This window comes from Myotis myotis, unplaced genomic scaffold (assembly GCF_014108235.1).
Source record: "Myotis myotis isolate mMyoMyo1 unplaced genomic scaffold, mMyoMyo1.p scaffold_m19_p_13, whole genome shotgun sequence".
Lineage (NCBI taxonomy): Eukaryota > Metazoa > Chordata > Mammalia > Chiroptera > Vespertilionidae > Myotis > Myotis myotis.
The window spans coordinates 52,288,895-52,313,878 of NW_023416317.1; the positions used below are offsets into that span (position 1 = coordinate 52,288,895).

General features: G+C 42.2%; 1 protein-coding gene across 5 annotated transcripts in view; it reads left to right on the top strand.

Annotated features, from left to right (window-relative positions):
• CTNNB1 (catenin beta 1) overlaps positions 1-20,457 on the top strand; it is a 38,066-nt gene extending 17,609 nt beyond the window's left edge. Inside the window, exons 2-16 of one of the 5 annotated variants that reach the window (XM_036333251.1) lie at positions 6,899-6,959; positions 7,397-7,627; positions 7,831-8,084; positions 8,200-8,438; positions 8,526-8,727; positions 10,284-10,428; positions 13,378-13,481; positions 13,560-13,898; positions 14,136-14,294; positions 16,167-16,286; positions 16,995-17,145; positions 17,235-17,356; positions 18,239-18,299; positions 19,161-19,381; positions 19,702-20,457. In XM_036333251.1, coding sequence (XP_036189144.1) covers positions 6,947-6,959; positions 7,397-7,627; positions 7,831-8,084; positions 8,200-8,438; positions 8,526-8,727; positions 10,284-10,428; positions 13,378-13,481; positions 13,560-13,898; positions 14,136-14,294; positions 16,167-16,286; positions 16,995-17,145; positions 17,235-17,356; positions 18,239-18,299; positions 19,161-19,369 — 2,349 coding nt within the window. In that variant the 5' untranslated portion in view covers positions 6,899-6,946 and the 3' untranslated portion in view covers positions 19,370-19,381; positions 19,702-20,457. Of the gene's footprint in view, positions 1-6,898; positions 6,960-7,067; positions 7,196-7,396; positions 7,628-7,830; positions 8,085-8,199; positions 8,439-8,525; positions 8,728-10,283; positions 10,429-13,377; positions 13,482-13,559; positions 13,899-14,135; positions 14,295-16,166; positions 16,287-16,994; positions 17,146-17,234; positions 17,357-18,238; positions 18,300-19,160 lie in introns of those variants that run through there. The other 4 variants (XM_036333252.1, XM_036333253.1, XM_036333254.1 and 1 more) reach the window with 4 other exon arrangements.
• Positions 20,458-24,984: the final 4,527 nt, after the last annotated feature.

Here is a 24,984-nt window from a genome sequence, read left to right on the forward strand (position 1 = left end):
TATGTGTCTTATGTCCAGTGTGGCATTTAAAAAAATTTTACTGGATTTGTGACCCCCCCCCAGGACTTAAAATTTTTACATACACACACACACACCTGCCTTTTCTTTTTTGGTTTCAGAGTTTCAAGTCATGCTTATATTGGGCTTTTGACCATGGTTTTATTTATGTATATACCACCCTTGTATATATCATATTTTATCTCATTTATTTTTTATATGTAAATATTTGACTAGTAATAGGTTTAATTTTAATATAAAGTAGGATGAAAAAGTAATCCAACTTTCACTTATTGAAATATCACCTTTTGCATTTATTAAATTGTGACATTATATCTGGGTGTTTTTTGATTACTATAGTTTTTTATCCGTTCCTACCCCAATACTGCTATTCTTTAATTGCCGATGCTATTGATTTATATTGTGTCAGTATTTGATACAGAATTGGTTCCATCTTATACATGTTTGAGGCTTTTTTTTTTACTGTCATACCTCCATTCCAAATGTATTTCAAAATCATTACACCTAAGAAATCTGAGAGTATTGTTGGGAGTACATTGAATTTATAAACTAAGAGAAAACTGACATCTTTATATAGGACAAAATTTTCTACTCAAAAAGACCTTTTTATTATTGCTATTTTGAATGAAATCTTTTTGTAATTATATTTTTCTGACTATCCTGTTTGTATTTAGGAAAGTAGTTTACATATAATTTAACTGTTGTTTTTATTAAAAATATAATTAAATTAAGAACTTTTCTGTGCAGCCTTTATCACACTGTAAAATCTACATAAAATGAGGTATAATAGTGTCTTTAAAATGTTAACAAAAAGTGTTCTCAGCTTGAAAGTATTTAGCCAAGCATCATTTTGTGAACTCATTTTGAGAAACAGGATTCTCAATTCCAAGATGTGATAGCAACAAACCCTTCCACATAGCTATATTGCTTTATAAAATATATTTGTAGCCTGTTAAGCCTTCTATGACTATTCCCTTTTTAGGGAAATCAAAATATTTTATCCTCATATTTGAGACTCAAGTTTGTAAGGTTTAGATGATTTGAGAAAATGCACATAAAGTACTCATGTCTTTTTTTTTTTTTTTTTGTAACTCCATTTTGTTTTAAAAGATTGAAGTACAAAGGTTATGTTAAAATCATATTTGGAGTTTATTTTTATCTGAAATGTTCATATACAGCTATTTTCTTATTTTCATTGTTATTTTTGCTATGCAAAGTATAGAGAATAATGTCACAAACACCTGTGTACTCACCACCCATATTAACAGATGTAATTTTGCTGTATTTGTTTCATGGTTTTTTTTTTAAAAAAGCAAAAACTGAAAAGTTGAAGCCATCTCTAATACCCTTTTCAGCCTATTCCCTTTGCCCCCAATTATTAGGAAGTTAGTATGTATTTGTACTTTCATTACATATGAATTGTTTTGTTTTTTTAATCTAAATGGCATACAATTATATTTGGAAATTATAAAAATGTTCCTGTATAGAGAAAGGCTATTTGGTATGTACCTTGTAGTAGCATGTGTTTTAAAATTATACGCTGGAGAAAATCTGTCTGCTTTTTGTATAAAGTGAAAGTTTGTGTGTTTTTTTCTGAAGGATCGGGACTATTTTAGGATTGTGTCACTGATCATAAATTTATTGGTGAGACTAACAGTATATCATAAATGTAAAGGATATTACCATAATCTAATTATTTTAAAGAGTAAAATCATATTCTCAGACATACACAGTTGGCCTGAATGTGTTATATTAGTGATCATTGAAGAGAATTCTTGAGTATGCCCTAACTGGTTTAACTCAGTGGATAGAGCATCGGCCTGCGGACTGAAGGGTCCAGGTTCAATTCCAGTTAAGGGCATATACCTTGGTTGTGGGCTCGATCCCCAGTAGGGGGTGTGTAGGAGGCAGCTGATTGATATTTCTAATTATCTACCTTACCCCTCTTCCTTCCTCTCTGTAAAAAATCAATACAAATAAGTATTTTAAAAAACAATTCTTGAGTATAACATATACATACTCCATAAAATATAAAAGAAGATTCCATCAAAAATAGGGGAAGCCAAAAAGCTACATATGTGTAGCAAAAAATTTTTAAGCATTCCATTTTCTCAGAATTCAGAAAAACTTGCAGTAGGGTGGTGACATATACATTAGATGGCTGGACAGAGCTATTAAAAAGTGTCTGAAATAACAGTTGATGCTGATAAGCCCTTGGTAAGCTGGCCATGGGTACAATAATGCCTTCTGTGAAAATTGTATCAATTTATGCTCCATCAGTATTTTGGAGCTATGTATCAAAGGCCTTAAAAGTTCTTACCCTTTAATCCAGTAGTTGAAGCAATCCCTGGGTGAGAGAAATTAAGAGAATTATTTGTATTGTTCAGCATTGTTGGAATAGCAAATGAAATGGGGAAGGACAAACTAAATATTCAAGAAGGACACATCATATGCTTTACTACAGATGATAAGGATTTTATAAGGGTCTACAACACATGGACTTGATTTTTATATTAAAAGGATGCCTAACAGTAAGTTTAAATACCAAATATATCAAAATGTCATTGACTGCATATCATTATGGTAATGGCAAAGGAACATTTAATACTAAAAATATATATTACTTTATGGATAAGATAGAGAAGAGAATAAAATGAAGAAAGATCATTTGGGGAGCATTCTGATCCTTTCTAGCTATAGACAGTTCATGATTCTAATAGTCATTTTGCACCTACATAGTGAAAGATAATGCCAAAGGCATTAATGTTAGGTGTTTTGGAGGAACAAAAGTATGATTAGATACTAGAAGCCCGGTGCACAAATTCGTGCATGGGTGAGGTCTGGCTGGCCCACCCCGAATGGGCAATCGAGGCTGGGCGGGCGGGCAGGGGGAGGAGGGGGACTGCCGGAGGTTGGTCGCCGCCCCCGCCCCCGATCTGGCCAGTTGGCTGGCCACAGTGCGTGTCATAGTGAATGGTCGTTCTGGTCACTTAGGCTTTTATATATATATAGATGTATTTTTTATTGGCCAATCTAGGAAGACTCCTCTCAGAACACATGCAGAGCTGAGGAGAAAAAGTAAAAGCAGAAAGGAAACTAGAGTGAGTTATGACTTAAAAATTAAGAACTTTATTTAATCCCTGAGGATATATCAAAAATTTTATGCTCCTGAGCTAGAGTTGCATATTCTTCCTTTAAAGCAGAATAAACAATTGGTTTTGGGTCTTCTAGTGCAGATTATTGGAAAAGTGAATTTTTGGCATGAACTGCCAGTATAAAACTGGTTTTTATAATAGAGCTGCTTTGTTTTTATATAGCAAAGTTATTCCCAGTGAGTAATCCTCAAACTTCTTGAAATCTTAGTTAATTCAGGTAATTTTGTCATGATGGGAACTGCAGAAGTAACTTTAGTTTGAAATCTGTATCATGTCAAGAATTATCATGTGGACTTTGACAGAAGCCCACTTAAAGCCGATGGTGAAGTAGAAGCTCCAGCCCTCATCGTAAAATTGAGGATCAGTTAGTCATGCTAATCTTGTATAATAATGTGGAATGAAAGAAAATGTCCCTAATTTTTATAGCTGCATGAGGTACTACTGTATGTAATTTACTTTAAAGTCATTCTATAGGAAGGCACAAATATGGCATGATATTAATAGTTAAGTATAGGTGATGTGGGTGTTCATTAGACAGTTGTAGCTACTCTTCTGCATATTTGAAAATTTCCATAATAACAAAAGAAAAACCTGGCTTGCTTAAGTGTTCCTATTAGAAAAGCTGAAGGAAAAATTACTCATGGTAGTACTTTGAGTAAGGTATGGTTCAGGATGAACTTACTATGTAGATAGAAATTATTACATATAAATGATATATATTTTTAAACCTTTATAGAGTTTAAATTAGAAATAGCAAGCTGAGTTTTGAGGTTTTCTTTACAAAAATATATAATTGAAAGCATATGTTTAAGTAGCAAGAATTAAAAATAAAAGGAAGAATGCCTGTGTCCATTACCTCAGACTGGATAAGTTGGCCATCCTGGCACCCTCTTCCTTTTTCTAAGCACCACTTGGTGGTGACAAAGCTGGCAGAACACAAAGTATTCTTCAGTGGTCTGTAGTTAGTGGTCACTTACATCAGGGAACATTTAATAAGTCATAATTTTTAAGCATTTCCCCCCTTTATCGTGATTGGTACTTAATAGACATTTCTCATTTTGTTTCATAATTCTTTCTGGAATACCTATTAGATGAAGCTTTGATTCCCTGGATCAATCTCCTTATTTCTTTTTCATATTTTGTGTCTCTTTCTCCTGTATACTCTAGGAGTTTGTTTGTTTGTTCAGCTTCAGTTATCTATTTAACTTTTTGAATTTTGAATTTGTTCTCTTCAAACTTTGTGAGAGTAGTAAATTGAAACATTCTGGTTTTTTCTCTATTTTTCAGTTGTCAAAAAAAAAAGAAAAAAAAAAGCTTTTCTTTGTTGAAGGTTTTCCTAAGTGTTTGGCAAGCCTTGCTTAAGTAGGAGCTTGTTAGGCCCTTAATGATTGGCAGGGTGTAGTGGAAGGTAGCTTGGCTGAAAGCTCTGGAGGGGGAACCATGAGGAAGGCTTTCTGTTGGGGCAAGATTCTGCCTTGGTTCTCTCTGGACAGTATATTTAATTTCCTTAGTAGATAATTCTCAGGTTTTTTGTAAATTTGAATTTATCTGTGGGGCAGTGTAGGGAATGACGTGGTATATACTGTTGCTTCGGTAGAGCTTCATTTTCACGCCTACTGTGTACTTCCCCTCTGATTGACACCCTCCCTCACTTCCTAAAGTTGCAGTGAAGAGCAAAAGTAATTTTCATGTATTTTGCATAAATTTTGAAATGCTATAAAAATAATAGTATTGAGAAGACCCTACCATACAAATGGATATTGTAAGTTTTGAACAAGAACTTGCTTTTTTCCATAAAATCATTGTAAATCATGGTCAGGTTACTAGATCAGCTCACATAAATATGGCTAAAATATGCTGCCTTTGCAACACTAACAAGGAAACAATACTATGAATATTTTTTCCTTGAAGCCAGATATACCAGAGGGCTTCTTAAATAGCTGCACAGCCTATACATGTGACTAGTTGGTTTCTGAGCCCTGTGGCATTGGCTAAGGAGCAGCTCAGTATAGAACATGTTTTAAATCCCCTTTCCCAGAAATATACTGGGAGCTGCAGGAGGGACCCATTTTCCTGAGAGTTGGAAAAATGATTAAATAGCCAGTCACAAAGATACCAGTGAAATACAGCATCAGTGGACAGAGAACCTGGGTTCTTTCCAGCATAGTATATCTCAAAGTGTAGTCCGAGGATCACTTGCTGCATCCTAGAGTGTTAATTTCAAATGCTGGTTTCTGTGTCGCACTCCAGCCCTAATGACCTACAACATTCAACACATAATCCTGCTGAGTAAGTTACAGTTGACCTGAGGACAACATGATCTTGAACCACATACACACTTACACACTGACTTTTCAGTTGACCTGCACAGCTCAAACCTGCATTGTCCAAGATCAGATGACAAATAGGAATCTACCTATAGATGCCGACTTAAGTTATATTCAGATTTTCAACTCTGCAGGTGGTCAGTGCTTCAACCCCCTCATTGTTCAAGGATCAACCGTATTTTATAATACAAGATTCTTACTGACTGGAATCACTGAACTTTACTCTTTTCTGTCCTTCATTTTGCCTTGTATATAAATTGTCAATTGTTTCTTCTGTGGACATTGAAACAATTGTGTCCACAATTCTTGTCAACTTTAAGTGTCAAGTGATCTCTGTGGTGGTAAAAATCTAGTTCTGGAAGAGCAATTTTAGGGATAATCAATACATGCTCCTTTACCTAAGAAAATAGGACTTTAGAGGGCAGTTTTAAATGTCCTTAAACATATTAAACTCCTTTATACATTGATACAAACCAGTTCACACTTAAATATCTTAGTCCACATCTTTACATGTTGGTAACTCCAATAATTAATATATAGTGAAGATGAACTTGTTTAGGGACAGACTTTGTAATAAAGGAAGTTTTATTGGGATTATCTGGCTATGAGCCCTTACATTGTTCTTATCTGCAAATAGTTCCCTGTGTGATTCATTGTTTTCCTAAATATTATGCAATAAAGCTAAAATACAGACATAAATCAGATGCTAAGATTGTTATACATATATATGAATGATTACATTTTTATATTGATCAAATAGCATTACAGTCAGTAGTACTTGTATTTATAATCATTGCTACAAATTTAAACTTAAAAAAACTTTACTAAAAATCATGCTTTTGGTTTGAGTTGCAAACTTTTCATTTGAAAAGTAACTTATTAAAAAATCCACTGCTCTGATTCAGTCACCAAAATTACTTTCTTGAAGGTATTTTAGATTGCATCATATTATAAAAGAAAACAATTGATCCTTCAAATGAAAATTTGATGTTTTTTAAGAATCCCATTGGACTCCTGTCCAAAGAGGGTCTATGAATTTTTCAGTGAGAGTTAAAATGGAAGAGGCCTTTTGGAACCTAAGGAGGAGTTGATTTTGAACAGTCGCCTCCTACCCTTGGCTTTCATTATTAGAGCTCTTATGCTTTCTTCGTGATCTTCAATAATTATGCTTTCTGACATCTGAATATCTGTAGTTCGTATTTCTATAAAAGGAAGTGCTTGTTAAAGAGGAGTTTTCACTGATAGGTTCAGCAGTGATGGAGCTGTGGTTGAGGTGTCTGAGGAGACCATAAGGTCTTTGTTTCACTGTGTCATGTGGCAAAAGATGATCCTAGTGACTTATAATTATTAAAATCAAATTAATTTTAAATCCTAATGACTTCCGCTTATCTCTTTTAGGGCATCTGAAGTACACCATACAACGTTTTTGAAAATTGTGCGTGGACAATGGCTACCCAAGGTTTGTATAATGAGCCTTTAGTTACTGAATTGGGGCTCTACTTCATTGCCATTAGCCCAGTCTGGCTCAGATCCCCCTTGCTTTCCTCTCTCCCTGCTTACTTATCAGGCTACCCTTTGCTTCATTTTCTGCTCACTCCTAATGGCTTAGTGAACTAGCAAACAAGCCACCAGCAGGAATCTAGTCTGGATGACTGCTCTGGAGCCTGGATGCAGTACCACTCTTCCACTGATTCAGTGAGTAACTGTTAGGTGGTCCCCTCAGAGTGTAGATATTTCGTCACCAAGTGAATCCTGGCTATCATTTTTTTATTCTTGGCTGTCTTTCAAATTTAACTTTATTTCTAAAAATATTTCAATGGATCATATCACAGATTTTTTTAAAACTAAAATTAACATTCCTGTGGTAGTAATGCTGATACTATTTGGTTTTTATAGCTGATCTGATGGAGTTGGACATGGCCATGGAGCCAGACAGAAAAGCGGCTGTTAGTCACTGGCAGCAGCAGTCTTACCTGGACTCTGGAATCCATTCTGGTGCCACTACCACAGCCCCTTCTCTGAGTGGTAAAGGCAATCCCGAGGAAGAAGATGTGGATACCACCCAACAAGTCCTGTATGAGTGGGAACAGGGATTTTCTCAGTCCTTCACTCAAGAACAGGTAGCAGGTAAGAGTATTACTGCCTTACTGGGAGTGACCGTGCAGCTTTGAGAATTAGTTACTCTACAAGCTAAGGTGTAATACTAACTTACATAAAATGGTGTGGTAAAGAAAAGGGAGTGATTGCAATGTCACCTTCACTGTTTGGAACAGCAGATACTCAGGGGATGCTGAACTGTGGGTAGTAAGTATTGAATTTACCCTTTCCAGATATTGATGGACAGTATGCGATGACGCGAGCTCAGCGGGTACGAGCTGCTATGTTCCCTGAGACATTAGATGAGGGCATGCAGATCCCATCTACACAGTTCGATGCCGCTCATCCCACCAACGTCCAGCGTTTGGCTGAACCGTCACAGATGCTGAAACACGCTGTTGTAAATTTGATTAACTACCAAGATGATGCAGAACTTGCCACACGTGCGATCCCAGAACTGACAAAACTGCTGAATGATGAGGACCAGGTTAGCCATGACACGGCGAGCTTTTTAATCTGCTTTGAAGGAAGGAGTCGCAGAATGTCTACCTAATGTTCGTGTTTGAAGATTAATGCTGTCTCTTAATTCCTGTACATTATAGGTGGTGGTTAATAAGGCTGCAGTTATGGTTCATCAGCTTTCTAAAAAGGAAGCTTCCAGACACGCCATCATGCGTTCTCCTCAGATGGTGTCTGCTATTGTACGTACCATGCAGAATACAAATGATGTGGAAACAGCTCGTTGTACTGCTGGGACCTTGCACAATCTTTCCCATCATCGGGAGGGCTTGCTGGCCATCTTTAAGTCTGGGGGCATTCCTGCCCTGGTGAAGATGCTTGGGTAAGAAAACATGGTCAGAATGTTCAAAGCTTCAAGGAGAAGAATGCAATCACACCATTTCTGATGAGGCTTTTTTCTTCTCCCCAGCTCACCAGTGGATTCTGTTTTGTTTTATGCCATTACAACTCTCCACAACCTTTTATTGCATCAAGAAGGAGCTAAAATGGCAGTGCGTTTAGCCGGTGGGCTGCAGAAAATGGTTGCCTTGCTCAACAAAACAAACGTTAAATTCTTGGCTATTACAACAGACTGCCTTCAGATTTTAGCTTACGGCAATCAAGAAAGCAAGGTAAAAGAATGTTCTAAATGTCGTTGTCATGGAGCATTGGAGACCCCCAATGTCATGTTCTCTGTGGACTCTCGGGAATTCATTGTATGCCTCATCCTTAGTATAGATCCTAGAAGTTAAACATCTCGGTTTCTTGTTTTTGTTTTTGTTTTTAAATATATTTTATTGATTTTTTTACAGAGAAGAAGGGAGAGGGATAGAGAGTTAGAAACATCAATGAGAGAAATCGATCAGCTGCCTCCTGCACGCCCCTTACGAGGGATGTGCCCGCAACCAAGGTACATGCCCTTGACCGGAATCGAACCTGGGACCCTTCAGTCCGCAGGCTGACGCTCTATCCATTGAGCCAAACCGGTTCGGCATCGGTTTCTTTAAATATTTGAGTGTCTGTGTGTAAAGGACTGAGTGAGGCAGTAGGGATATAGCAGGCAGGCTTCCCTTATGCAGTGGTTCTCAACCTTCCTAATGCCGCGGCCCTTTAATACAGTTCCTCATGTTGTGGTGATCCCCAACCATAAAATTATTTTCGTTGCTATTTCATAACTATAATTTTGCTACTGTTACGAATCATAATGTAAATATCTGATATGCTATATGTGTTTTCCGATGGTCGCAACCCACAGGTTGAGAACCGCTGCTAGAGCTTTCATTCTTGGGTGGGAGATAGACACTGAAATAATAGCCGAGTTACTATTTAATTCATGTGTTAGGAGAAAGTAAAGGCTTTGAGAAAATATAAATGAACCACACCCAGTTCTGAGGATTCAGGGAGACCTCTTGGAGGAATAATAGTTGAGTTCGGCTCTCAAGGATGAGAGAGATTGACTAAGTGAAGGCCATGGACAGGAAATGGCATCTTTGAAAGTCCTACTGAAGGAGGAACATGGCTAATTTTTGGAAATTCAAGAAAAGCAAAAAGTGACTAAAAGCAAAAAGGTCTGAGGTAGGACTACTGAGATAGAGTAGGTCCCACAGGGCCTGGTAGACATGCTAAAAGAGCAGTGTGAGGCAGTCAAGTAAGTTTCAGCAGAGGCATGAAGTGATAAGATTTGTTTTTAGGAAATTGGGGTAGCGTTGGGAGGTGGGAATATGTAGAGAAGTAAAGGGCAATAATGGATGCTTATGGTATATCATCTCTTTGTAAGGTAGATATGATTAGGAAAAGCAATGAACCAAATCATTAGGAGTTTAAGTGCCTACTCTGGTATAAATTTTCAACAAATGAGCTTTGATATAATTTTCAGAACTGGGCATTACTGTTGCATACCAACATTGTTTCTTTTTTTCTCTTTTCTTTTTCCTTTTGCTATGATTTGTGGGAAGAAGAAAATCAGGCCAGAGTTGCTATATTCTTGGGAGGACTAGGATGCCTGAATTTGAGTGGAATGCTATAAAAGGAGGGGTAAATAGGACCTCAGTATGAGAGTATGGGTTATGTGGTCCAGGAATACATATGAGTCAATGGCAAGCTAGCTGAAATTTTTGTATAGTAAGATATGTTGGTAATATAATATGGCAGATTCCACAACTAACAATATATATATATGTCCTTCTAGCTGATCATCCTGGCTAGTGGTGGACCTCAAGCTTTAGTAAATATAATGAGGACCTACACTTACGAGAAACTACTGTGGACCACAAGCAGAGTACTGAAGGTGCTGTCTGTCTGCTCTAGTAATAAACCGGCTATTGTAGAAGCTGGTAAGTATTCATGTCTATTCTAAGTTCTCATGTGCACAGCATCTGCAGTTCTAATTAGATTACTTTTCTTAGGAAAAGGTAATAGAACTTGACCTTAATGGGCTGCAAGTAGTAGATGGTCCTTACTCAGTTTGCAGCCAAGATCACATTCAGACAAAGTATGTGTTCTGCTACACACCTGCATTGGTGCTCTTTAAGCCTAGTTTAGGCAGAGTTCTTACTAATCATAGAAAATGACAGTGAATACTTGGCTTGATAAAAGTTGTTTTCAATTTTGGTTGTGGGCAAATCTGCTTTGCTTTGCTAGTAGACCTGTGAATATATAGGAGAAATTATGTTACAACACGTTCTTTCGATTACAGTTGTATGCAGCAAAGTGGTTTTCTCGATTTGCTAGTGGATGCTCATGAGCAGTGTGTGCACTGGTATTCTGTAGACAGTGAGCAAATGTTCTCATATGAAAAAGTTTTTTTCTTTTCCCTTTAAGTATTTTTAATGGAGCAGCTTGTATGTGTGCATGTTGGTGGCAGAGGAAGGGAGTAGGTGGTCTACACTAGGGCCTCTTGCTTTTCTCTATAAAGAAACAGATACTCTTCACCTACCTAGCATCCTTTTTCCTTCCCATAACCCAACTAACTACATGTATCTGGACTCAAACCAAGCTTCAAATTAAAACTGTAGGAGGAAAGATGTAAGGGCATTTAATAGAAAAAATTGGAAGCGCAGGGTTGGCAACACCCATTTTCTCACTTGCTGAGATTTTACTTGAGAATGTATGGGAGAGAAAGGTTTTGATTGTTGAGGATAGCTGCTGGCAGTGCAGCCATTGGCCTGGGGATGGACAAGTGTGGCTGGGTTCATAGAACAAGGATGTAAATTCTGCCGGCTATTCCAGAAATGCTTGGAGTGCTTGGAAAAAATACAGAGTTTTAGACTTAATTTAACCAGAATTCCTATGGTATTGAATCTAGAAATGTATGTGACTGGAGGCCTAGGAATATTCATTTTAAGAAGTTCCCCCAGTTATTCTGATGTTCTAGTTTATTCTGAAAATATTCAGTAGTACCTGTGCTTCAAGCACTATAATAAACACATGGTTTCCATTGGTTAACAAAACATACATGTCTCTGTTTATTCTTACTGTCTAGTGAGGTTGATAGAAATATGCAAAGATTACAAATTGGAATGTGTGTTATGAGAAACAAACAGCAAATAGGAATACAGAATTAATGGGGTGGGGATTAAGAGAAAAGATTGCTGCATCCAGCTACTGAAGAGTCTGTATAATGAAAACTTAGTAACTGGGATGAATTGCTAGGTTACTGAGGTTGATGATCGAGGCTGGGTCATACCGGGAAGAACTTTCTTAGCCCTTATGTTTATTCATGCTTTATTTCAGCTTTGAAACTATAGGTGTAGAATGTTGAGGCCAGTTTGGAATGCTAGGTGGGATTCAGATTCCAAAGGGTTCCTTAACATTGTGCTGAAGAATTTGGCTATTAACTTACAGATAAGCTATTGATGGTTGTTGAGCAGTGGCATAGCATCACAATGGGTTGTTTGGAATATTAATACTACATTGTATGACAGTTTGGATGACCGTAGGCAAGCAGACCAGGTCTCTGAGATGTATTATAGGCTTCTAGGAATGAAGTAGTTTGGTATAAAGGACAACAAAGGATGAATGTTGGAAACTTATGAAAGAATACATGGAATGTGACAATGTAGGGGCTAAAAGTGCAACCAGAAGTGGTATGAGGTGGGGAGATCATGAATACCAGGACGATAAATGGAACTACCAGGATGGATTGTTTAATTCGAGGAACAAAACCATTAAAGAAGGTGACATACTCAGTGACTCAAATGCCAGTAGATAGCTGGAAATATGTGGTACTAGAATATGGGGAGGCTGGGCTACAGATTGGGGAGTTGCCTTATTAGTTACGGGGGCGGGTGGGGGGGGAGGCCTCAGTGAGGAGGGAGCTACCTCAAAGTCATCTGCATGGGACTTTAACCCTAGACCTGCTGAATCAGAATGTGTGTGTAAAGTCTGGTGGGCATCTGGAGTTAAGATCCACTCTCAGAGTTAAGCGTCATAATAGAAGGAGGGAATGAAGTCTCGGAGGGAGAGAAGGTAGAAGGGAATCCAGTCACGTAACAAATACTGAGGGTCAGCCTTGCTCGGGTCACTACTTAGTAGCGGGAGCTACGAGGAAGGAGCCAGGTAGGGTGACCTCTGTCTTGTCGGGGAGGTAAGCTCAGAGTTGGGGTAAATACTATGAAGGAAAAGTGCAAGGTGCCATGAGAATTATGGCAAGTAGGTCTCACCTAATTTGAGGCAATAAAACATACCTGAAAAATTAACAAGGAAACAAGAGAAAGTATCTCATCACATTCAGAAGTGATTTTAGGAGGGAGCTGAAGTGAAGCCAGCATGTGGGGAACTGAGCTTCCATTCAGACACCTGCCAGTGTAAATGTCCGTCATTGGGGTCCTGGGTGAGGGAAGGTGTGAACCTTGGGAGTCAGTGCTTTATGCCGCCCCCGGTGGAAGTGTTCAGTGCGTTCTTTCTGATTCTTCTTACCTGGGCGTTTACACGCGCAGATGTCACCTTCCTCTCGAGGTGACCTCATTATCCTACATGAAATTGTAATCCCTTATCTTGTTTTTTCCTATAGCACTTAATATCATCTGTCCACACATATACATAGTTTAGTTTATTAATTGTATATTTGTTTATTGTTTGCCTCCAACTAGACCACAAGCTCTATGAGACGAACTGGCGACTGGACAGTATCCTAGAAAATAAAAGGAAATAAAGGATTTAGATGGAAGGGGGAATACACTTTGGCAATAAAGAGGAACACCCTCCAAGACTAGAGAAGACACGCAGTGCTGATAGAATTGTTAGCGAATGGCATTGCCTTAGATCTTTTTTTCATCTTCCAGGTGGAATGCAAGCTTTAGGACTTCACCTGACAGATCCAAGTCAGCGTCTTGTTCAGAACTGTCTTTGGACTCTTAGGAATCTTTCAGATGCTGCAACTAAACAGGTAAATTCTGGGTGAGCCGGTGCCTTAGTGACAGAGTCAGGATGAGTGTGTACTGAGCATCTGTTTCTGTTTCCATAGGAAGGGATGGAAGGTCTTCTTGGGACTCTTGTTCAGCTGCTGGGCTCAGATGATATAAATGTGGTCACCTGTGCAGCAGGAATCCTTTCTAATCTCACTTGCAATAATTACAAGAACAAGATGATGGTGTGCCAAGTGGGTGGTATTGAGGCTCTTGTGCGTACTGTCCTTCGTGCTGGTGACAGGGAAGACATCACTGAGCCTGCCATCTGTGCTCTTCGTCATCTGACCAGCCGACACCAGGAAGCAGAGATGGCCCAGAATGCTGTTCGCCTTCACTATGGACTACCAGTTGTGGTGAAACTCCTACACCCACCATCCCATTGGCCTCTGATAAAGGTAATTTGCCAAAGTAGGTCACAGAATTAAAAATGAGCCACCTCTAGCTATGGGATGGCTGCTCAACATGAGGGGTTGATGCATAGGAAGTATGGCTGGGATGGGGTTCTGAAGTGTTTGTGTAATCAGTGCCTCTTTTAAGTGATATCAGTAATTTTAGTGTGGTGGGAATATTAGGCTAGAAAATGGTTTTGTTGAGTTGTATGCCAGTTCTTTGTTGTTCTTTCTTATCTACAGGCTACTGTTGGATTGATTCGAAATCTTGCCCTTTGTCCAGCAAATCATGCACCTCTGCGTGAGCAGGGCGCCATTCCACGGCTAGTTCAGCTGCTGGTGCGTGCACATCAGGATACCCAGCGTCGTACATCTATGGGCGGAACACAGCAGCAGTTTGTGGTGGGTAAATCTTAATAGTGACACCGGACATAAATCCATCATTTGCTTCCTCCATTCTTTCCTGCCTGAAGGGCTGTTTACTAATGGCTAAAAAAAACTGACATGTTTCTGTGGCTGCTGAGAGGATAAGTGGCCCCTAGTGATGTTTCCTATGACATCTCCTTTGCATCTTTGCATTATTAGGCTTACAGAGGGAGAGTGAGTTTAGGTACTTCATGCAGTGTTTTCTCATTTCATCCATACAAAGGCTTACTTCTTAGGAAGTAACAGCCATAATTTGAATTTAAGTCTGTTTAATTTCAGAGTCTCCTCTTCTCCATTACAGCAAGAGTGTTACCTTACAAATATTTAACACACCATTTACTGTCTCTTCCAAGGGTGGTTTAAACTATTTCCACAGACGTAAGATTGCCAACAAGTTTTAAGAATAATAGCATTTCTGGAATCTTTACCCTTAAAGCAGCAGTTCTCAACCTGTGGGTCGCGACCCCTTTGGCAGTTGAACGACCCTTTCACAGGGGTTGCCTAAGACCATCCTGCATATCAGATATTTACGTTATGATTCATAGCAACATTACAGTTACGAAGTAGCAACGAAAATAACTTTATGGTTGGGTCACAACATGAGCAATTGTATTTAAAGGGCCAGAAGGTTGAAACCACTGCCTTAAAACTTTTGATGCTAAGTTTGCAGTCTTAAAACTAACTTCATTACAAGTGAAGACATTTCTGGACCCTCTGAATTTAAGACTCAGACCTTCAGAGAGTTCTCTTCTTTAATTCAGTTACTTTAGGAAGTAAGGATGGACCTTCCCATAACAGATTTTGAGAACCCCTTCTTGCTAGTGGCTTTGTGTGCGCACTCACCCAGGGGCTTTGGCTTTCTCCATTCTTTGGTATTGGCCTGTGGCTTATTAAAGTGCAAAGGTACCTTTTATTTTCAGTCTCTTTAGGAAAAAAGGTTTTGTTCTAAAAAATCAATTGTGCCCGGCTAGTGTGGCTCAGTGGTTGAGACTGCCCCCTGAACCAGGAGGTCATGGTAAAAATATATTATTTTAAAATACAGTTTCTAAAAGTAGAATTATAACCTTTTTTATTTTTTGTTATTTTTTTAATATATAGTTTTATTGATTTCAGAGAGGAGGGGAGGGAGAGAAACATCAGTGATGAGAGAGAATCATTGATTGGCTGCCTTCTGCATGCCTCCTATTGAGGATCGAGCCCCAACCTGGATGTGCCCTTGGCCCAAATTGAACCAGGGATCCTTTGGTCCGCAGGCCGATGCTCTATCCACTGAGCAAGACTGGCTAGGGCATTATAACCTTTTTTAAAATTCAGATGCAGGGAAAGCACATAGCACTTACTTTGCAAAAGCTAACGTTTTTCTCTCATACAGGCCTTCAACTGAATAGTCTGGGGAGGCGAGGCGTGGATTTTCTGCTGGCAGCTCAGTAGAATTTTAGTAGTTGGTGATAAAACTTTGCTAAGTTTTCACCAAATAAACATAGGTGTATAAAAATGGAGCATGTGAAAGAAAACATTGACAATAGTCTGAGCATTGCTTTCTCGTCTTTCAATTTCCCTTTTACTTAGAGTGGTGGGTGCCCTCACTGGAAGAAAGTTCTCTGTGGGATTCAGAGGCGTATGGAAGCACTGTGTGGGGAAGGGCTGCTGCGTGGACTTAATGCTACCATGAGGCCCCGTTCAGTGACATTCAACTTAATGGAATCCTCCTTTATTCCTGAACTAACTGCAAATTCTTGAAAGCTTTGGGTGTATGGTGTGACTAGTGATTGCTACCCAGAACAGAAAATCCTAGTTTAAAACTTTAGGAAGGAGAATGCCCTATTTATTAACCGTTTCTTTTGGTAGGAGGGCGTCCGCATGGAAGAAATAGTTGAAGGTTGTACCGGAGCCCTTCACATCCTAGCTCGGGATGTTCACAACCGAATCGTAATCAGAGGACTGAATACCATTCCACTGTTTGTGCAGGTATGTTGGTTTTAAGTGAGGTGTTCTAGATTTTGGTTGTCATAATATTTCAGGATTTTAACAATTAGCAAATTTTCAGGAAATTAGAGACCAAAGTAAGAGTACAGACATTTCATTTTTGTCTATCACCATTTATAAAACAACAATACTCTGCCCATGTCCCCCTGCCAAAGCATGAAAAGTAGAACCTCAACGTGTGAGGTCCTTTATGTGGAATACATTTAATTTTATGAAAATTACCTTCATTAAACACTTTGGAAAATAATTTAGAGAATACGGTCAAGTGCTACATAATGATATTTCTGTCATCAGTGGTGGTACCATAAGATTATAATGAACTGAAAAATTCCTGTCACCCCATGATATCGTACTGTTACAGCACAACATGTTACTCACGTGTTTGTGGTGATGCTGGTGTAAGCAAATCTATATATACCATTGTGTTACAAGTCCCCATAGTATTCAGTAGAGGAACGTGCTGTATAGGCATGTGGCCTAGGGGTGCAGTGGGCTGACCATCCAGGTTAGGGATGTGCTCTGGTGTTCACATGCACTGCTCAGACTTACCCCTTCGCCAAGCAGGGCATGATTATGCTTTAATACAAGTAGTGCGAACGCCATTTATACTCAGTTGGGAACGTTTGTACCATAATGGGGTGCTTGCTGTGCTTTAATTTAATTAGGCTTTCATGTGTGTTTTCTCCTTAGCTGCTTTATTCTCCCATTGAAAATATCCAGAGAGTAGCGGCAGGGGTCCTCTGTGAACTCGCTCAGGACAAGGAGGCTGCAGAAGCTATTGAAGCTGAGGGAGCCACGGCTCCCCTGACGGAACTGCTGCACTCGAGGAATGAAGGTGTGGGTAAGTAGAAGAGGAACCAGGACCTCCAGCTGGTGCATACAGTGATGCCTCCATTTTTCCTAAGAGCCTTTGTTTCTGTCCTCTCCTAGCAACGTATGCAGCTGCTGTTTTGTTCCGAATGTCTGAGGACAAGCCACAGGACTATAAGAAGCGGCTTTCAGTGGAGCTGACCAGTTCTCTCTTCAGAACAGAGCCAATGGCTTGGAATGAGGTAGGCAGTGTGAGTGCGTGTATTTGGTAGTTGGCCAGAGCAGTTCATGTTTCCCCTCAGAACACTAGGTATATGTGCATTGTTGCCGACTGTCCTGAGCTTGAATAGTCGTTCATCATGCTATGTGGGCAACGACTGAAGGAGAACTACAGCTTTCAAAAGCCTGCTCAGAACGAACTAACTGCTTATTAACCTTAGAATTCACAGGGAGGGAGATGACAGTTATCAGAGTAAAGAGGCAATCATTAAACACTGAATTGGGGGGTCATTTTGCCACTACATTTCTGGCTGAATTTCTATGAATTTTAGTGTATGTCCTCCATAGTTATTCATTGAAAATTAGGACTGTCAATTACGGTACATACAGTTGAAGGGAAAGAGATACTACATATTATTCGTTAAAAAGAAATGCCAAACAGTGAGTGATGTGTTACTAGGTTTTTAACAGGCAGCCTTGACATGTTCCAACTTGAGCTCTGAACTTCTCCACCCACCGCCTCCCCAAACCTGTTCTGTCCTCATTTTCTCCGTCTCAGTTCATTGCAGCTTCCGCACAGGCCCAAGTCCTCTTTCATGTCCTGTTGCGGGGAGACACTTTGCCTGTTTTGTTTTCTGTTGTATCTCTAGCACCTAGAACAGTGCCTGGCACATAGTAAGCACTTAATGTATATTTGCTAAAAGGATAACTTTGTGAATTTTTAAAATACTGTGTGCAATGGGAAAACATGCTTCTCTTGAGTATCAGTGGTTGGTCTTTGGGGAGTGGAGTTTGACGTATCCATTACACACTTCTGTATTTTGAAGTATTTCTGTAATGTTTAAGAGCGTACTTTAAGTTGAGAATCTTCATTTTGCTCCCTTGTCTTGTACCTGTTTCTCTAGACGGCCGATCTTGGACTTGACATTGGTGCCCAGGGAGAGCCCCTTGGATATCGCCAGGATGGTATGTGTCTCGTGTTTCTCGATTAACTCTAGCTCAGGCTTTATCAAAAGAGCTAGTTCGCTGACCTGGGAAGCCAGTGTTGACAGGAAAGCAAGCAGTGGCAGCAAAGTCAGTTCTTCAACAGTATCACACCACCAACACTTGTCCCTCCTGCCGGGTTTCTGCTTATTCTTTTGTGTGTGTGTCGTCAGAGAAGCTCTGTTACTGGGGTCTACAACCCACCCAGGAAATGAGAGAGCATGGGAAACTTGTGTCCCCAAGCTCAGGTCTGGGTGGGTATTTATCTAGTTGTATGATCGAGTTTTTCTGAAAAGCTAATTCAACTCTTGGTAATGGAGATGGAGCAAGGGGTAGACTACCAACAGCTGTAACTATTCATCTTAAATTTGTTTTTCATAAACAACTAAAGCCCATAGCTTCTTTCCTTGACAGACATATAACCTTTAAGATAACACATGTAGAAGTTCCATGGGAAATGATGTCTTGCATTTTCTCAGTACCTTTGTGGGCATCCCCTGGACTTCTCAACAGCTAGGTCTGCCAGGCTTCCTTGTTGCCTCCCCTCCTGCCCATGGCTTCCTGGTGCCTGGGTGGTTGTGTGCAGCGGGAGCTGCGCTTCCTCCTGAGGAACCTGTCTCTGGCTGGGGAAATGCAAAACGTTGAGGGTGAACTGAAGGCGGGACTAGCGCTGCGTGGGTGGCCTGGCCGTGGGTGGTTACTTGGCTGAAGAGGCTAGAGGAGGAAGAGGCTCGAGGAGCGCTTTCCAACAAGTGCGTAGTCCTCCGGCGTCCCCAACCTCAGTGGTAACCTCTTTCTCCTCTCACTCCCTCGCCCGTTTTGTTGCCACCCCGACTCCTGTAGATCCCAGCTATCGTTCTTTTCACTCTGGTGGATACGGCCAGGATGCCTTGGGAATGGACCCAATGATGGAGCATGAGATGGGTGGCCACCACCCTGGTGCTGACTATCCAGTTGATGGGCTGCCAGATCTGGGGCACGCCCAGGACCTCATGGATGGGCTGCCTCCAGGTGACAGCAATCAGCTGGCCTGGTTTGATACTGACCTGTAAATCATCCTTTAGGTAAGAAGTTAAAAAAGCCAGTTTGGGTAAAATACTTTTACTCTGCCTACAGAACTTCAGAAAGACTTGGTTGGTAGGGTGGGAGTGGTCTAGACCGATTTGTAAATCTGCCACAAAAAAAAACACAAAACAGCTACATACATACTTTGAAAGGAGATGTCTTAGAGCATTTGAATGTTCTCAGATTTCTGGTTGTTACGTGGTCATGTGTGGAAGTCATTAACTTTAATGTTTTTTGCCACAGCTTTTGCAATCTAATACTCAAACGAGTAATATTTGCTGTTTTAAACATTAATAGCAGCCTTTCTCTCTTTATACAGCGGTATTGTCTGAACTTGCATTGTGATTGGCCTGTAGAGTTGCTGAGAGGGCTCGAGGGGTGGGCTGGTATCTCAGAAAGTGCCTGACACACTAACCAAGCTGAGTTTCCTATGGGAACAATTGAAGTAAACTTTTTGTTCTGGTCCTTTTTGGTCGAGGAGTAACAATACAAATGGATTTTGGGAGTGACTCAAGAAGTGAAGAATGCACAAGAATGGATCACAGGATGGAATTTATCAAACTCTAGCCTTGCTTGTTAAAATTTTTTTTAATATCTGTAATGGTACTGACTTTGCTTGCTTTGAAGTAGCTCTTTAATTTTTTTTGCAGTAACTGTTAGTTTTTTAAGTCTTGTAGTCTTAAGTTATAGTGAATACTGCTACAGCAATTTCTAATTTTTAAGAATTGAGTAATGGTGTAGAACACTAATTCATAATCACTCTAATTGTAATCTGAATAAAGTGTAACATTGTGTAGCCTTTTTGTATAAAATAGACAAATAGAAATGGTCCAATTAGTTTCCTTTTTAATATGCTTAAAATAAGCAGGTGGATCTATTTCATGTTTTTGATCGAAAACTTTATTTGGGATATGTATGGGTAGGGTAAATCAGTAAGAGGTGTTATTTGGAACCTTGTTTTGGACAGTTTACCAGTTGCCTTTTATCCCAAAGTTGTTGTAACCTGCTGTGACTCAATGCTTCAAGAGAAAATGCAGTTATAAAAATGGTTCAGAATTAAACTTTTAATTCATTCGATTGTGTCACCTTTTTTCCTTGTTAGCACATGGTGTTGTGAGGGTAACCAGTATATTCGCGTACACAGTGAACTCAGTGGGCAAAGGTGGAGCCTTTACCTTGGATGGGCAGGTTGGCCAAGTTTCTCCAGCAGTGGCACCAGCAATGGTTTCAGCCGTGAACACGGATTCTGACCTTGTGTGAGAGGCGAGATTCCACCTTCTCCAACTGAAGGAATCTGGGCTTAGCCAGGGGTGGGCAAACTTTTTGACTCGAGGGCCACAATGGGTTCTTAAACTGGACCGGAGGGCCGGAACAAAAGCATGGATGGAGTGTTGTGTGAACTAATATAAATTCAAAGTAAACATCATTACATAAAAGGGTACGGTCTTTTTTTTTTTTTTTTTTAGTTTTACTCATTTCAAGCGGGCCGTAGTTTGCCCACGGCTGGCTTAGACCCTGTGGCCAAGACTTCACCTGGCTTCTGTGTAATCTTGCCCAAGTGACCAAAAGGCATCTATCTAGTCTTTGGGCTACATAGAGCAAAACTGAAGCCAATAGGAATTCCCCACCCCACACTTACTGTCTTAAGAATGAAAAATTAACTACCTGGGCTTTAGACCCCAAGCACCTTCACATAAGTTAAGTCTGACTCATTTGGAGAGGGGAATTCCTTCAGCTCCACTTTGAACTGATAATTAAGTTGGTTTAAGTGTAGATGTTTATCTGAACATAGACCCAGAATGGGCCTTTCCAGCTACCTGCCAGGTGAGCCCGTCATCCTGGCGGTAGGTCTCCCAGCTTTCCTCCCTTAGGGCAGAGTCAGTAGACCTGTTAAGACTTGTGATTTGGTCTTTTAAAGGAGTGGTTTGTGCTTAGGGAGGGCTGTTTCTGATTTTCTGTGGGTGGCCGTTTGGATAAAATTGAAGTTAATGCAGAAAAACCACGACCAACAAACTATCAATTTTAAATAAAAACAGTATCGGTATTTTTCTTTTGCCTCACGGTCCAATATGACTGTAGGGGACTGTGTGATCACGTGCCCAATAATCGCTTCCTTCACACACGGGAGTGGCCATCCTGCAGTTAAAAACGATACCTTTACACAACAGTTTGACTGTATCTCATAATATTAAACAAAAGAAAGTCATAAATGCATACTGATCCAAAAAGGGGCAGTCTATTTTAAGGAACTCATCCATGGATGGGAAAACTGAAGCAAGGAGTTCTTAGAGCAGGGGTGGGCAAACTTTTTGACTCGAGGGCCACAATGGGTTCTTAAACTGGACCGGAGCGCCGGAACAAAAGCATGGATGGAGTGTTTGTGTGAACTAATATAAATTCAAAGTAAACATCATTACATAAAAGGGTACGGTCTTTTTTTTTTTTTTAGTTTTATTCATTTCAAACGGGCTGGATCTGGCCCGGGGGCCGTAGTTTGCCCACGGCTGTCTTAGGTTCTTACACAAATCAGGCTAGTGGTTACCTGGGGATGGAGGTCACAGGACATTTGATCCCACTGCACTGAGCGGAAGAGTGACGCCTCATGTTGGAGTAGATGCTTTAGACATGAGACCTTGATCTGGTTATTTGAATCCTTGACAGTGAAAGATCTTGAGGTGAATAAGCTTTTTAATTCTTGTTTTGGTTACTGTAATAAAAACAAGATCTGACTTGGCTGTTTGGTTTAATTAGCAAAGCTGAGTAGATGGCTGTGGTGGTTTTGTTCCAGCAGGTGAGAATCGCACTGCTTTCCTTGACTTGAGTGGATCAGCCCCCCAGGGCAGTTACAGAATGGAGGGGGGAGGGTGGGGCAGAAAAGGTCGAGTCTCCTTTTCTCCTCACTCCTATGTGGTGCCCACTCAGCAGGCGAGGGCGGGGGGGGGGGGGGGGGGTGACGGGCCTCCCTGACGCCTCCGAGAGGCAGAAGTGGGCTGTGAGCCAGTCTCCCTCCAGGCCCTCAGCACTCCACCCCCTTGTTCTAGGCCAGGCCTCTCGCTTTTGTTCCCACACTCCTCTCCTCAGCTCCACCGAAGCTGGAGCCTAATGGGGCCTCCTAACCTTTGTCCAGTCTGTTTCCATCCCACTCCAGACAACCCTCCCTGGCCAAGCCCCTTCCTTTGGGCATTGGTAGCTCCTCCCCCCCTCCTTCCCTAGGCTCCTACCTCAGTTACTGCAGAGATTTATTTCTGTGTCCTGTGTGTGTGGCCAGGGGTGGGAGGGAGACGGGCAACGTGCTTCAAGCGGAGGCAGGGAGACCTCTCCTCTCCTTGGACAAGAGCCTGAGCTACGCTACAGTCACAGCGCTGACCTGGAACCTCGTCAGTAACAGAAAACCTCATGTAGTAAGGAATGCCAGGAGCTGGACGCGTCCAAAGAACCACCAGGCAGTCAATTCTGTCGCGGCACCCAGCAGACCTACCTCAGCTGCCCCCATGACTCTCGCTTCCCCTCTGACCCCCTGGAGCCAGTCACCCAGTGCTTCTTCACAGGCACCGTCCCCGGGCATCCTCTCAGGCAGGAGTTAAGGTGCAGTCGGTCGAGGGGAAGGCGGAGGTCCTGTGCAGCCACTCCCCGCCCGAGTGCTCTCGGCTGCCGACTTCAGTGACACCAGTCGTCCCAGTGGGTGCCAGTTGGCGAGCAAATAGCTGAGGCTTGGAGGCGGTGGGAAGGGGAAGCCAGCAGGCACCTGGGTCTGGGCCCCTTACCACTGTCAGAGCCTGTGCGCTCCAGTTGGGCTAGGGGCCAGCTCCTTCCTCAGCACCGCAGCCATCCTGGGGAGCCAAGACGAGGGCATGGGCCTCTCGCCTGGAGAAGGAAGGGGAGGGTTCGGCCGCCGCCCAGCCAGCCTGCTCTTGCCCTACCTCTATTCCATTATACTGCGGCTGCTGCTTCTCATTTGACACTTTGTGAGAAGAACAAAAAGGATCCCCTAGGTCAGAAGGACATGGCCTCACAGGGGACAAGGCTTGGCATGGGCAGCTTCAGTGCCGGCACCCTGGGCTGAGCGCCTTGGAGGGCAGTAGCCCTGCTGGGACCTTCATCTCGTTGCCTCCTGCCAACTGAGATGCCCTTTTCTCAAACACGTGCTGTGGGCTCAAGGCCAGGCATGGTCAACTCAAGGTTTGGGAACGCTAAATCCTACCTGTTTTACTTTAAACAGCAAAGACTCCTCCCTGCTTGATGGAAAGGGGGAAGTCGCTTTTCCATTCTCTGAAATTCCTTCTCTGAGGACTCTCGACCCAGAACTCGGTGGTTCCCCAGGAACTGAATCAAGGGAGGGAACAGGTTGTCTGGGAAAACAGGAGACTTGTGCCTGCTCCCTGGGCCCGGAGGCAAAGCAGCTGGAGCCAAGGGCCAGGCCTCTGGCTGCTCCCTGTGTTAACTCCCCTCCCCACCCCTACCCCACCCAGGAACACAGGCCATTCCAGCCAGGCCAGACCCCTGGGGACGCAGCCTCCTCACCACGGGCAGTAAGTAGGCTATGAGCAATCAAACGAAACTGCCTGCTGCTGGGGGGGTGGGGTGGGGGTGAACGGGACGGGGCAGCCTCTTACACCCCAGCTGTTTACAGCTCAAGCTCTGGACACCCACAGGGGACACAGGGCTATGGAGTCAGTCCTGAGGTCAGCCAAGCAAGTAGATGGCCTGAAAGGAAGCGGAGAAGGCTTGCTTCGCAGGTTGTGGTGGGGACTGACAGACATGCCTTTGAGAGTTGGCACAAGCTGCTTTCTTTAAAGCCCAATGAACTTGGCAAACTACCCTGATCACTGTGGCACAGTGGGCCTACGACCTCTGCCTGCCCCACCCCCTCTGCAGGGGACAGCCCCACCTAGGCAGGGGCAGTGTTTATTAGGGGCGCATCCTCTCTGAGCAGTGCAGACCCACAGCAGAGAGAAGGGTAGCAGCTGTTGGCCTGGTCTAGCCCTTTCCTTTTGCAGATTAGACACTGAGGCCCCAGAGACCAGGGGATGCATCCACTTGCTCACCTGGTCTGAGCTGTCCAGGACCCGTCCCACCTTCCAGGCCAGATGCCTTGGCCCAACACCTCTGCACTGTCCACCAAATGTTTTCATGGGCATGACGCTCACAGGAGGTTCTTGGCATGTGTGTGAGGGAACATAGGGAGAGCCTGAAGAGGTTCAATGATTTAGGAGTAACTGGTAGAAGTTGGGGGGACAATTCTACTTGGATGCCATCCACCCACCCTGATGGGCAGACCTTCCCGGAAGCCAGCATTCCTGGAGCACTGGCATTTCTGCAGGCAAACTCCTAACTGCCTGTGCCTGCAGGGGGTTCTGGGACTCAGTGTGTCCCTGAGAGGAAGGACAGCCAGGCAGGTCAAAGTGGGGGGAGACAGGCTAACCCTTCCCAAGGCTGGCTGGGCGCTGCCTTCAGTCTCCGCAGGTGGGGTGGCCCGCGCCACACCGGAAAGGACGTTCTGAGCCCAGGGGCAAACCTGGCTTCCCGGGTGCCCCCAGGACGAGGCTCTATTGGGAGGCGGTTTCCAGGGCCCACAGTGAGGGAGAGCGCCGCAGGCTCAGGC